Source organism: Thermobia domestica, chromosome 10 (assembly GCF_964235325.1).
Source record: "Thermobia domestica chromosome 10, izTheDome1.hap1.1, whole genome shotgun sequence".
Lineage (NCBI taxonomy): Eukaryota > Metazoa > Arthropoda > Insecta > Zygentoma > Lepismatidae > Thermobia > Thermobia domestica.
In genome coordinates, this window is record NC_137463.1 from 1,553,248 (window position 1) to 1,567,081 (window position 13,834).

The following is a 13,834-nucleotide window of genomic DNA, read 5'->3' on the forward strand; positions in this document are numbered from 1 at the left end:
GGAGACAAGAATGGCCGTAACTGAAGTAAAATTATAATTAGAAAACATGCTTTGCAACAGAACCAATTAATCTAAAATAAAATATGAAAATATTTAAACCATGAAAACAATAATGCGAGTAAATTAAGTATACGTATCATACATCAATTAATTTCTAAATCTTTTACAAATCCCTTCATTAAACCCAGTTATAGTACAGTAATAAAATGTGTTGTACAGTCATGAAGCGGTGATCAAAATTAAGAAACAATAATGATAGCCTACCACATTCTCGATCATGGTTGCACTGCCTAGTCCAATGTCAGCCATGGTGATTATTTCCTGATTGGCTGCATCCATTCGTAAAAACTGCCATCTGTAAATCAAAGTAGATAGAAAAACTTAAATTCTAGGACCACATAACTTTTATCTGATTGGAACATCCAAAGCTTTCTGCTGCCAGTTGTTTATTTATTGTCTGGTGTTGTCTTTCTTACCATCGAAGCCACGGACACTCCCAGAAAAAACGGATAAGAAATATCATAATGAAATATATTCGATTCCTCATTAGGGATTCAAATGTAATTCTACTTAAAAAAAAACAATTGAGTGGAAAATATTGAAATGCTATCTCTCACCCGGCGGTACGGACTTTATCGAAACGGTGTAAGATGTCAACTACTTTTACTCCCGTCGGGGTTTCTTGCTTATCATTTAACCATTATGACATCCAAGTTCTTCCACTTTACTTACACGAAAGCAAAAAGTAGTAACATGGGCACATACTAAGCATTTTAAGAAATTTATTTCGTACATACACATTCTTTTTTAGTACCTGGAACCTGTACATTTTACGTATTTTGTTTTTCATGTCTCTCATTATAACACCAATAGCTACTTGAGAGATAGTGAGATATCACTCTCTACAGAAGGAAAATAAACACAAAATTGTCGTTTGCTATTAGAAGAATGTTGAATAAACATAGCAAACTACGCATGATGAAGAAGACAAGAGGTCAGTACTCTCTGTTTTATGTACTGTAATTACCTTTCCGTTATTATACATGCTTTTGCTAATAAATCCGTTCATTTATATTATAGTATACTAAAATTCTGAAACCTCGAAATTATTGTAAATTATGAACATTTAAATTTTGTAAATAATTTACGGTAGGCTTTAGTACAAAATATCAACTGTCTGAACTGAAAGTACTAATTCAGGGTTGTTTCCAAAATTAGTCTGATTTATTGATACAACACCAAAACTTCTTTTATTCTATCAGACATACAGGAGGAGCTTCCAGACAAGGATATATGAAAGGCAATTTGATACTGCGGAACAGGCAACCTCTACATTCAGTCAACCACTTAAAAGTCTACACTTTAGTTCTAGACTTGTCATTCGTATATAAATAATGCAAGTTCAGAGGAGGTAGAATCTTTGAGATTGACTTCAACTAACATAATGTAAGTGCATTTTCACATTAATATTTTGACAGTCTAAGATTCCTTGCTTCGTATCTCGAGGAAACCCTTTATACACATTATGAGAACAACTAATATAATATTAAAAATCACTCAATTATTAGTTTCTTATTCTCTTCAATTCACTTTTGTTTCTGTCTCTCGCTGTGAGAAATCAGCCTAAGATTTAGAACCTACAATCAAGAGTTCGATTGTCAGTTGGCACTACTATTTAGTATTCTTTACAGAATAACAATATATAGCATCTGATACATTTCTACCCCTTCGAAAACCATACTGATTCGTTGAAAAAGCATTATTTTCTTCCATAAAAGCAACTATTCTTTTTTATATATACATTTTTCCAATAATTTGATACAATTACTGAGTAATGAAATTCAGTGACACCGTGCATGAAACCCATGACCCACAAATTTTTGAACATGAAAATAATTAATACCCCTACAGTGCTAAACCTTTAATACATCATCCCTCCAATCGTTGATATTGCATATGCAGTAATATAAGAGTAACATAGATGGTAGCAGAGTCTAGAAATCTTTAATAAAGACATCTTCATGCATTTAGGCTTGATTCTCTTTCTTTCTTTCTTTTTTTGGTGAGTGCGTGGGTTATGGGTTTCATGTACGATGCCGCAGAAAGAGTCTATTTGTATATAGGTTTTATAACTGAAATTTTGAATGCATCCGGGTACGTTCTCGTTTCTATACTTAAGCTAAGCATGTACTGGAAGTTACTTTGTCAATTAAGTCATAAACGCATCGCCAATTGAGACTCAACACTTTTTTTTCCTTGGACCCCCATTGTTGGGAAACGGATTCAAGGTGTTCCAAATTCTCTCACACAACAATGTATACGTTCCCCCACATAATTTCTGCATGGCTTTAACAGCCTGCTGCACTGCAAACGTTCCTTTTTTATTCAATATAGGGAGCCTTACCATGTGGAGCCCAAACGGCTGGTACGATTGGAAAAATCCTCCAAATATATACTTGCATGCACCTTTCTCTTTGTTAATATGAATGGGCAATACACACTAACAATACACAATATCATTATAGGCTACGTATAAAATAATGTTATTTTTCTTTGTCAGAACACGAAAAAGAAGAATCATATTACTCAGCTATTTCAGAACGGATCATTCTTTCATTAGATAGGGTGTCATTTCTCTTCCTTTTGGCAGCAGGTTTTTGCTTTGTGCGACACATTGGCTATTTCCAAGAACTGATGGGTGTCGACAATACTGGGGAAATGCAAAGAATTGCGGCTGGTTTTAGTTTCAATTTTTGTCTTTATCATTTGACTTTTTCTCCATTCACAATAAACGTAACAAACTTTTACGAGAAAAAATCCGAGAAAAGAGTCACAAATACTACTATTTCGCGACAATGATCTGTCTTTTCTGGGGATATCCTTCTCTCATTACGAAATTCATTCTCGCCTGATTTACGTACAATCCGGCACAAAGCACAAATGGCATTCTTTAGTATTATGGTATATTTACAAATAATCACTAGCTACATTGTATGATTACTAGTAACGCACGAAATTACTTAATAAGAAGTCGCTTCGAAATATTTCAGCACTGCTTCTTACAGCCTCCATAGAACATTAACGTCTGCGACTCGAGAGCCCACCGCTCACAGTGGTAAAAGGATATCAGTGAGAATACTTTCTCTTCTATCCGCTCTGTATCAATGGTACTGTCAACATAATTAATCAAGATTCTACTGACTGAGGTTTAAGGTTGAAATTTTCGTGATGAACGAAGTAGATAAACTCCTAACGATGTACAAGAATGTGCGAAGTGTTCAAGAATAACGTAAGTTGTCTTGTACATATACTGAGGTGATAGTAGTCTCGCGTTTCCGTCATTCATTGAATATTATATATACACGTCCCCCAGTAACATTTGGTCTGCTTTAACCCATATATTCCCACTGCCCCGAAAATTGGGCAATATATTTCCGATTTTTAAATAAGAAATCTAAAAAATTTTTAAAACTCTATTATTTATGAATCATTAGTTGGAGTATCTGGCTACATTGCAACATTCGGTTAGTGACTGTCTTTTGTTTCGTTTGTGTGTTTTATAGTGAGGACTTCTCTGAAGAACAAGACGCGATGTCAGACCAGAAAAGGTAAGATATTAAAGTACTAATATTTTGATTTTTTTTTATTTGTTTTTATTTATTCGTTGTTTTCGATCTTCTGTAATTTAGGTATAATAATATATTTGGCAATTATTATTATAATCCACTGTTTTTCAACCAAACCTTTGTTGCCCCAAAAATTGGGCAGTGGGAACTGTAGGCATGCCCAATTTTTATGCCTACTGTGAGAAGCCTGCTGCCCAATTATTGGGGCACTGGGAACACCAGAGATGATTAACATTTGAGCATATTACGCTTTGGGTATATTGCTAGTTCTGTCAGGTAGGACTGATTTAAGCGAAAGAACTATCGCTATTTCTATTTCTACCGAACCTTCTCTCGCTTCTATCAGCTTCAACAGGTGGTAAGGATATTATATATGTATAATTATCGGTTGTACGGATATGTTTAGGGAAAATGTAGGACAGTCAAACATAAATATGCCTTTTAGCTAAAATGTGTGTTCCTAAGCATGCGACAGAAACTTAAGTGATACAATAACAGTCTAAAATGAATATTTTCATCAACTAACACATTTTAGTTATACAAACTTTTAAAATATTCTACATAAAAAAGTAATACATTTATAATCTTTCAAGTATGGTATTTTCTTTCTGCTATATAGGTTGAAACATTCATTTTTTGTAGTGTGCACAATAAGTAATTCATATAGTAATTGTTCTAGCGTATGAAACAATGCAAATTTCGAAACCGAATGTGTAAAAGACTCCCTTCTTTTTGTTTCTTCGAGTACGACAGCATCCTATATGAATTATAGAATTATTGATCACATTGTGATTCAGCCCTGCAAACATTATGGGGTGTTATGGTGTTTTAAAGTTTAACTTATAGAACATATTCTTTTTCAAGTGTATAAAATATGTTTTAGAAATTTTTTAACGATATTTTCTACTCACACTAAAATATATCCTTTATATATTCTCTTTCTTCAGGTTGACTGTCAACGAAATTGCTGCCATCCTTGAAGCAGAGGACAACCTCCTAGATGCGAATATTTATATCACTCCTCCTGAGAACTCACAATTGAGCGACGAAGACAGCGGGGACGAGGATTGCCAAAGTGCATCAATAAACAACCTATCTGGTAACCAGCTTAGTGCAAGCGCTGAGCTTGAAATTAGAAGAATTACGTGCAACGGAATTGTTGTGGACAGAAGAGGGTTGGAAGAGGAAAGTGAACTTGAACCACCTACTGCTAGTGTCAGCAGCTCACACCGCTCAAAAAAAGTAAAACGTAATTCACTTCCAATTAGGAAATGGAAGAGGGTCGATATTCCTAAGAAACCTCCACGTACCTGGGAAAGGCCAGCATTATTAGAAGAAGATGTGTCTCCTGTTGATCTTTTCGAACTATTCTTCGACGAAGACGTTCTTTCTCTCTTCGTTAACTATTCGAGACTTTACGCTGTTCAGAAAGATGGGAAACAATTTGATGTTACTCCTAACGAAATGCGACTATTTTTCGCGATTCTTTTGCTTAGTGGTTATTGTACGGTTTCCAGGTATCGTTTGTATTGGGACCTGGGTGTAGATACCCATCATGTTGGAGTAGCTAAGGCCATGTCTAGAAATCGATTTGAAGAAATATTGCGTTATCTACATGTTTGTGATAATACTAAGCTTGACTGCAGTGATAAATTCAGTAAAATTCGCCCACTATGGACCATGTTAAACGAACGTTGGTTAAAGTATTTTCCTAAAGATTCATATGTGAGCATTGATGAGTCCATGGTACCATACTTCGGGCACCATGGTTGTAAGCAACATCTTCAAGGGAAACCGATAAGATTTGGGTTTAAAATATGGGCCATGTGTACACGTTTAGGATATTTAATTTCTGCAGAACCTTATCAGGGTGCTTCAACGGGAAACACATATCCTGAAGTCGGGGTGGGAGGTTCAGTTGTTTTAAATCTAGTTGAAAGGCTCCCAGCAGGAGAAGGATACAGCATTTACATGGATAACTTTTTTACATCCGTGCGTCTGTTGGAAACATTGGGAATTAAAGGTCATGATGGAACAGGGACTGTGCGGATGAACAGAGTGGAAAAGGCACCTCTAAAACAACCGGAAGAAATGAGGAAACTTCCTCGTGGATCGTATGATCAAGTTACAGACGTTTCGTCAGGTGTAACTATTGTCAGGTACAAAGACAATAATGTTGTAACTATTGCTTCAAACAAGGTAGGTGTAGCTCCGCTAGGGAAAACTAAACGCTGGAGTGAAGTAGCGAAAAAGAAAATTGATGTTGATCAACCAGCGTGCGTGGCAGAGTACAATATGTATATGGGTGGCGTGGACAGGTTAAATGAAAATATTGCCGCATATAGGGTGTCTATTCGAATGAAGAAATGGTATTGGCAGCTACTGATGTACCCTTTGAATGCATCAATGTGCAACGCATATCACCTTTATAGGCTAACTCCGAGTGGTAGGCAAAAAAATTGCATGAGCTTTTTGGATTTTACTAGAATAGTGGTTCAATCGTATCTGGCAATGTATACTGTACGCCTACCAATGGGTAGAACACCTGAATCAGTGCCAGGAAAGAAACGTGTTCCAGAAAGAGCTCGACTGGACGGAAAAGGACATGGTATTGGTTCGAGTGAAACACAGAAAAGATGTGGGCAATGTCACAAGAATACAACAAAAATATGTGTGAAATGTGAAGTTGGACTTCATGCTAAGTGTTTTCTTGCATTCCACTCATAATGATCGTAGCACAAAGCGTTGTCTGATTTTTAGATATTCTTTTTTATTTGCAGATATTTTTGAATGCCTGAAAAATGTTTAATTTTGTTTGTTTAAAGGCAGGTTTCATGCCTGTATGTCTAAAATTGTTAATTCTTATATTTTCTTAAGGTTCAGATGTTCTAACATTGAATAAGTTAATACTAAAGCACTTCAAAAGATCTGTAAGAATAATATTAACACTAAATTTAATAAAGCACATATTATGCATAACACAAATTGAGTTCACAGATACATTCATGTCTATCTGGTATTTATTTTACCCTACCCTCCACTTCCCACTGCCCCATTTCTGGAGCTATATTGTATCAAGTGACACGTACCCTGTAGTTCCCACTGCCCCATTTTTGGGGCGGCCTCACCCCGCAAAGGTTTATGGTCAGAAAAATAAATAACAACATTTTTCATGTTACATGAGACCAGATGAATAGATAAAACCAAAGAAGAATTAAAAACTCGATAAAAAAATATCTTGGGAATATATGGGTTTAATTTTGAGTTATTCGTGCCCTACAGTCTTGGAGCAAACAGGTCAAGATTAAAGCAGACCAAATAAAATTTACGACTGGGACAATAATGCAGGAAGTTCTACGTAACGATATCGTTATTTAAGTGGAATAAATTAATCACTCTTACGATACGCATAAATTACATTTATTGCTATATATATATATATATATATATATATATATATATATATATATATATATATATATATATATATCAGGGTTGGCAAAAACCATGGTTTTTATTAAAAAACCAAAAAACCGGTTTTTTGGTTTAAACCAGGTTTTTTTTTTTTTTTTTTTTTTTTTTTTTGTTGTTGTTTAAACCAGGTTTTTATGGTTTAAATAATTTGCTCTATACATTCATATCATATATGGACAGAAATAAGTTTGTTTCGCCTTGATGTTATTATGCAACAACCGAGTTATGCTGGAAGGGGTCACATAAGCTTAAAGCGGAATAAAAACCGCTTCTCGAGTTACATCCGAGAGAAATTGTCCTCCATTTGAACTCGGAACCAGGACTAATTGGCCACAAATGCGATACGTCTGCCGACTCACTCACGAAGGAATCCTGATTTAAAAAAAAAAAAAAAAAAAAAAAGAAAAAAAGAAGAAGTTGTACTGATCTTTACATGCTTCTTAATATAACTGTCAAGACTAATTTCAGAAGGACAAAAAGATAAACAGTTGCACAAGTGAAACCATTATACAGAATTACATATGAACAATTTCAAAGCACTACGGAGTACAGAAGAACTAATTTAGTTCAAGTTAGTTAACAACGACTTTTATTGGTCCAAATTAAAGAAATACAACGACTTAATCTGCATATCAATAAAAGTGAATAGATACGAATTATTTGAGTCCACTTTGGCTCAGACTCATTTATACATAAATAGATACCCAAGATACTTATTTCACTAAATGCCTCTCGTGAGGTCTGTATGACCCCCCACCCACACACACACACACACAAAGTACGGCATTTTCGATGTATTTTATCAATAGTAATCATTGAAACGAAACAATATTATATAACACTAATAACAACTACAAAAAAAATCACAAAATAAACATTTATAAACTTATAAAAAAAGGTTGCTTTTGTAGTATAATCTTTTTGAGTAATGAATGGGGAATTTAGGTCTGAATATAATACGAATAATATACGGGAGTGAAACGTGATAACCCACAAATGTGTGTTCATCAAGATTTTACAAACACTTACACTTTTACGAACATTTTTTTTTTTTTTTTTTTTTGGTTTAAACCAGCCAACCCTGATATATATATATATATATATTTGAAATAAATCGAATGAACCATCATTTTATTCTTCTATCAATTCAAGTAAGACGCAGAATCGGAAAAAATCAGGTTTCACAATACAAATTTTAAGGATAAAATTGAATTACTTCAGGAGTATGTACGACTGAACCATGAATTTCTATTGGCGTCTTACAAATGAACTACAAAGAACGATAAAAACCAGGGTTGGCAAAAACTATGGTTTTTATTTTTAAAAAAACCAAAACCCGGTTTTTTTTGGTTTAAACCTTTTTTTTTTTGGTTTAAACCAGGTTTTTTTAGTTTAAATAATTTGCTCTATGTATTTATATCACATATGCACAAAAATAAGTTTGTTTCGTCTTGGTGTTATTATGCAACAACCGGATTATGTTGGAAGGGGTCACATAAGCTTAAAGCGGAATCCAAATCACTTCTCGCTTTACATCCGAGAGAAATTGTTCTCCATTTGAACTCGAAACCGGGACTAATTGGCCACAAATGCGATACGTCTGCCGACTCACTCACGAAGGACTCATGATAAAAATACGTTGTACAGATCTTTACATACTTGTTAATATAATTGTTAAGTCATTTCAAAAAGACAAAAAGATAAACAGTTGCACAATTGAAACCATTATACAGAATTACATACGGACAATTTCAAAGTACTGCAGAGTACAAAAGAACTAATTCAGTCCAAGTTAGTTCACTACGACTTTTATTAGTCCAAGTTAAAGAAATACAACGACTTAACTTGCATATCAGTAAGAAAAATGAATAAACATTTGAGTCCACTTTGGCTCTGACCCATTTATACTTAGATACCAAAGATACTTCTGATTTCAATAAATGCCTCTCGTGGGGTTTTATGACCCCTTCCTCCCCCAAAAAAGTACGGTATTTCGAAACAATATTTATAAACGAAACAATATTTATAATTTTTCTTTGATTGTATAACAATAATTACAAAATATTTAAAAAAATCACAGAAAAAAACATTCATAAACTCATAAAAAAAAAAAAAGCAAAACTTGCTTTTGTAGTATAATCTCTTTGAGTAATGAATGGGAAATTTAGGTCTGAATATAGTACAAATAATACATGGGAGTGAAACGTAATAACCCACAAACGTGTGTTCATCAAGATTTTCCGGTTTTTTTCTTTTTCTTTCTTTTTTTTTTTTTTTTTTTAAACCGGCCACAAAACATCGAATGTGGAATCAGCAAATGAACCGCCAATGTTGAATAACTGCGTAGTCTACGAGCTTACGAAATGTATTTGGAATATTCATAGTGACTAAACTGGCGCTAACTAACTTGAACACGCCTCTGCACTGTAAGCGTCCTAACCCTCTGTGCTACTCACTTGGCGAGCTGCGAAAGCATGATTAGTACAACGGCATTTTTCCGAAATTGGTCGTCCGTCTGATTTTCGACAAAAAGCCTAATAAAACCTACGAATTTTTTAAAATGATCAATTATTACTTAAAGTTTACCGATTTTCTGTTTCGTTCCGTCAACCTTGCGGGGTGGAGGTATGGGGGAGGGTTACTATTCTGCACTTATTTCACTTCCTGGATGTTAGGTAAACAATAAACTGAAAATAACAATAAAATATAACTTACCACATGAGTCGTCTAGTTCCAAAACGGCTCTTGTCCATTTACAGAAAATCCCAGAAAACTTTAAAAAATGTAGGATCAGCATGTTTCAATTCATCAGAATACTTCAGTTCTACATGTGAACCTGAACACTCTCAAATATTTAAAGTTCTACAAGACGCACCAATCCTACAGTTTTTTCTCGGTTTTACTGTAAATCGACAGGAGCCGTTTTAGAACTGGACGACTCACATATTCACTACACGAGTTTTTTTTTTTTTTTTCTTTTCTTTTCACTTACAATTTAAGATTCTATTCCACAGATGGGAGCAAAACGGAAAAATAAAATTTATGGAAAGTAATGTAGGGTAAACTTTACAATACATGCTCCAGCTGTGCATCGATAAGTGGGACCGCTTTAAAAGGGTATAGTGGAGTAGGGTTGGGTAGAAAAAAATAATTAAACCTTTAAGTTTTACGTCCTATTATTATGCCGGATAGGCTAAAGGAGACGGTGATGATGAGAAATGAATGAAATGGTGGAATGAAGAAAGTCGGAGGAAACGGGAGAACCCTGAGAAAATCAATGCACACGGTGTTTGTCCACCACAAACCTCATTTGGAGCGAGCTGGGATCTAACCAAGGACCACATGCACCAGACGGAACGCTCTACCACTGAGTCACCGCGGCCTCAAGGGTTCAGTAGGGTCGAGTAAGGTAGGGATAAGTAGGGTTCGGTAGGGTCGGGATAACTTAGGAAAGTTTTGACCCATTTTTCAAAATTAATAGAGTGTAATTTCTCGTCTCTGCGTAAGAATACCAAGTAGAGCGTCTCAGTACACATGCAAGCATGTTCAGAAGGGTTCACTCGAGCCGATGGTTCTACCAAAAACGAAGTTTATAGGTAAAATATAATTTCAAACATTTCTCGTGAAGAAGTAAGTGTTAATATAAGTAATTTCTGTCATTCCACAGCAAATTGAAATGGATTTTAAATGTAAATGGAAGTATTGTTACCATAACTATTTACTGAAGCAAATAGGGTAGAAATAAACGGCGGGAATTTTAGGTTCATACGTTAGTGATAGTGTTTTGTATACGAAAGAAAGTATTCGGTGGAGATGTTGTAAAAGAGTCTTCAGTGCCCAGGAATTTTGAAGTGATTTAAGCAAGTGCAATACAGTTTTGGTTCGAATAAGCTGTTACTGTTTGCACTTGAAAGTAAAATACAAACCCACTGCAGTGAACATACTGCAGTCTTCAGCAACTCAAAGAAGATACAGTTTTCCATAAATTACAGAAAACTTCTCAAATCAGTCCATCAATTCCAAAGTTATACGCAAATAAATTTTACAGAAGAGAAAGAAATTTTGTCGCTGACTGTACATTCGTCACTGGTTTGATTCGTCGCTCTGGAACAGTCCTAGTTAATAACATGTAAATTTAAATATCTATTACATTCAGAGTATTTCCTCACATTTTCTGTACTTCAATTATAAATGGTGCCAAAATTTCCGTTTGCTTCGTTTCTTGGTGCCAAAATTACCGGGCCCCAGGAAAGGAAGATTGTGTAACACTTACGTATCAGCTGTGAAAGGTACTTCTGTTGAAGAATCGAAATTAACTGTGGAGAAAATATTGGCATTTGCAATACATTTATGCATTTTGCCATATCCAAGATAGGGTTCACTCGAGTACGGTTATTACGGATATTTTAAATATTTTCCACTATCCTCCTTTATGCGTACGTCTCCCGTCGCTGACGCGCCTGCTCCCTACGGACGCATCCTCTCCCAACAGCTCGGGCTCCCCTGCTCCGCTCCTGCTTGACTCGGTTAGACAGCATTCGTGCTTTTTAGAGGCCAACTAGCACAAATTGGTTCGTGGTTTATGCATTAGTTCCTCATTTACTGCATGCTCTGCAAAAAGAAACCGGTAAATGCAAGAAATGTGTGAAAATTTGATAGAACCGTCATGCTCGAGTAATGCCGTTCAGAATAGATGCTCTTTACTTTCTCCCAATGCAACCATACGGTAACCTTGCACCAAGTGGTTCCCTCCGTTTGCCAAATAGTTCCATGTTTATAATCGTTTATAAAAAAATAAACACAACTTCCGGCCTCCTTACAAATTATCAAGTACACAAACGAGGAAGTTATCCATTTCTTAACGGTAAATTTTCAAAATTTTGCTAGAAACGGCGGACCAACTTTGGAATATAGTGTGTATACCCAGTAAGTGTATAAAGCAACTAATAAAAAATGAGGACAATGTTTAGCAGAAGGAGTCCAGCTATTTTTTTTCTACAATTTACAATTTACAATTTTCTACAATGTTACAATTTCGGTACTTTCTGTTCACATTAGGTTAGTTTAGACTAATTCAGGTAGGTTTGGGTTGGGTTAGGTTATGTTACTTTATGTTAAATTATATTAGTGTAGGAATCCAGCATACGAATTATAGAATTCCGAACAAATTATAGAATTTCGCTTATTTCTATTAATATTAGGTTAGTTTAGGATAGTATGAGTTAGTTTAGGTTAGATTTGGTTAGGTTATGTTAGGTCTAAGTCTTGCATCTTCCATTTCTCCCGTCAATTTTGTATTTTTTACGTACTTCTGGACCCCGTCTGCTAAACAGCAACAACAACGCAACAATTGGGTATCAATAAAGACGAAGTCTACGAAAGAAAAAAAAACTCACAACGTCGATCTATTGCTAGTAACTGTAGTAAACGGTGGTAAAAGAGTAATGGCGCTAATAAAGACAAGTATCTTCAAAGCTTCGTGAATTATATACGAATAACGCTATAAATATAACATTATACATACATTTTTATTTGTATATGGATGTGTGTGTAATTTTGTGTATTTGTACCCGGGATTTTCACTAACATTTCTAGCCATAATATGTATGCCGACCTATTCCCAATGTACACGATGACGCTGGCAAAAACATACGGTGCTGGAATATCTGTTTTTAAGGGATTTTATTATTATTTTTTCCTAAGTGCCATAATGCGGTGTGCTGTATATTCTCTGTCTGCAGGATAAGTACAAGTGTACATTGTAAATTACAGGTACTAGTAGGTGCGCTACAAATATAAAATTATATATCAACTATTTATCAGTCCCTACATTTTCCAACTTCCATATTTTGAATATATATTAAAAATACAAATCAAGGATTTGGACTGGGAATTTTCTAATGAGTGTAATTCACATATCCCTCATTACGAAGGCAAGTTACAATTATTAATGAATTTAATATTTTTTTCGCACCAATATCCACACTTGATGGACATATAATGTATTTAAGTTTATTTCTGTCATTTTTGAAAATGTAAACCACAGTGAAATCTAGCGGACAATGTTTATTATGAATATGTTTTCAAGATCTTTAAGCCTAACTTTAGACCCTAAAATAACCCTAACCTTTTTCAATACTTAAATTGTAAAATTATTCCAGAACAGTTAGAAGTGCATGAAATAACCACAATTTCAATTAAATTCAATTATCATTTATTGCTTACCTAATAAAATATGTTCAAATATGAAACTTTCCTCTACACTTTTTTCTCTAAGCCTAACAATATTACCCAGAATTCCACAGGGAACGCGCATTATTTGTGATCTCGAATGCAGCAACAATTAGTTAATTGTAACTTAGCTTCTAGGCAAACATTGACATAATATTTAATTTAAAATAAAACAGTTTCTTTGAATAACTTTTGCCATATTTATTGATAAGACAGATTTAAAAATTAATGTAATTGTCGAATTACAGTGAAGTGTATTTTTGCTTTCACAAACTGGTCTGTAATGTAATGTACCTATACATTGTTAGGATAGGCCTAAAATTCATATAACCTCTTCACCATTGTTATACCATTTTTTTTCTTTAAAGGGATATCCATCCATTTATTCACAGAACCAATGATTCAAATTTTATCTGTATGAAGAGTTACCAAGAACTTAATCTTCAACAGGGTTCGAATCAAGCTGTTTAACGAAGGAACGGAACTTTTCCATTTTTTTTTTT

The 13,834-nt window shown here is 34.6% G+C and overlaps 1 protein-coding gene across 2 annotated transcripts in view; it reads right to left on the reverse strand.

Annotated features, from left to right (window-relative positions):
- LOC145662236 (uncharacterized) overlaps positions 1-13,465 on the reverse strand; it is a 32,696-nt gene extending 19,231 nt beyond the window's left edge. Inside the window, exons 1-2 of one of the 2 annotated variants that reach the window (XM_081727595.1) lie at positions 13,326-13,465; positions 265-355 (exon numbers count right to left, since the gene is read on the reverse strand). In XM_081727595.1, coding sequence (XP_081583721.1) covers positions 265-339 — 75 coding nt within the window. In that variant the 5' untranslated portion in view covers positions 340-355; positions 13,326-13,465. Of the gene's footprint in view, positions 1-264; positions 356-11,373; positions 11,472-13,325 lie in introns of those variants that run through there. The other variant, XM_081727594.1, reaches the window with a different exon arrangement.
- Between the last annotated feature and the right edge of the window lie 369 nt (positions 13,466-13,834).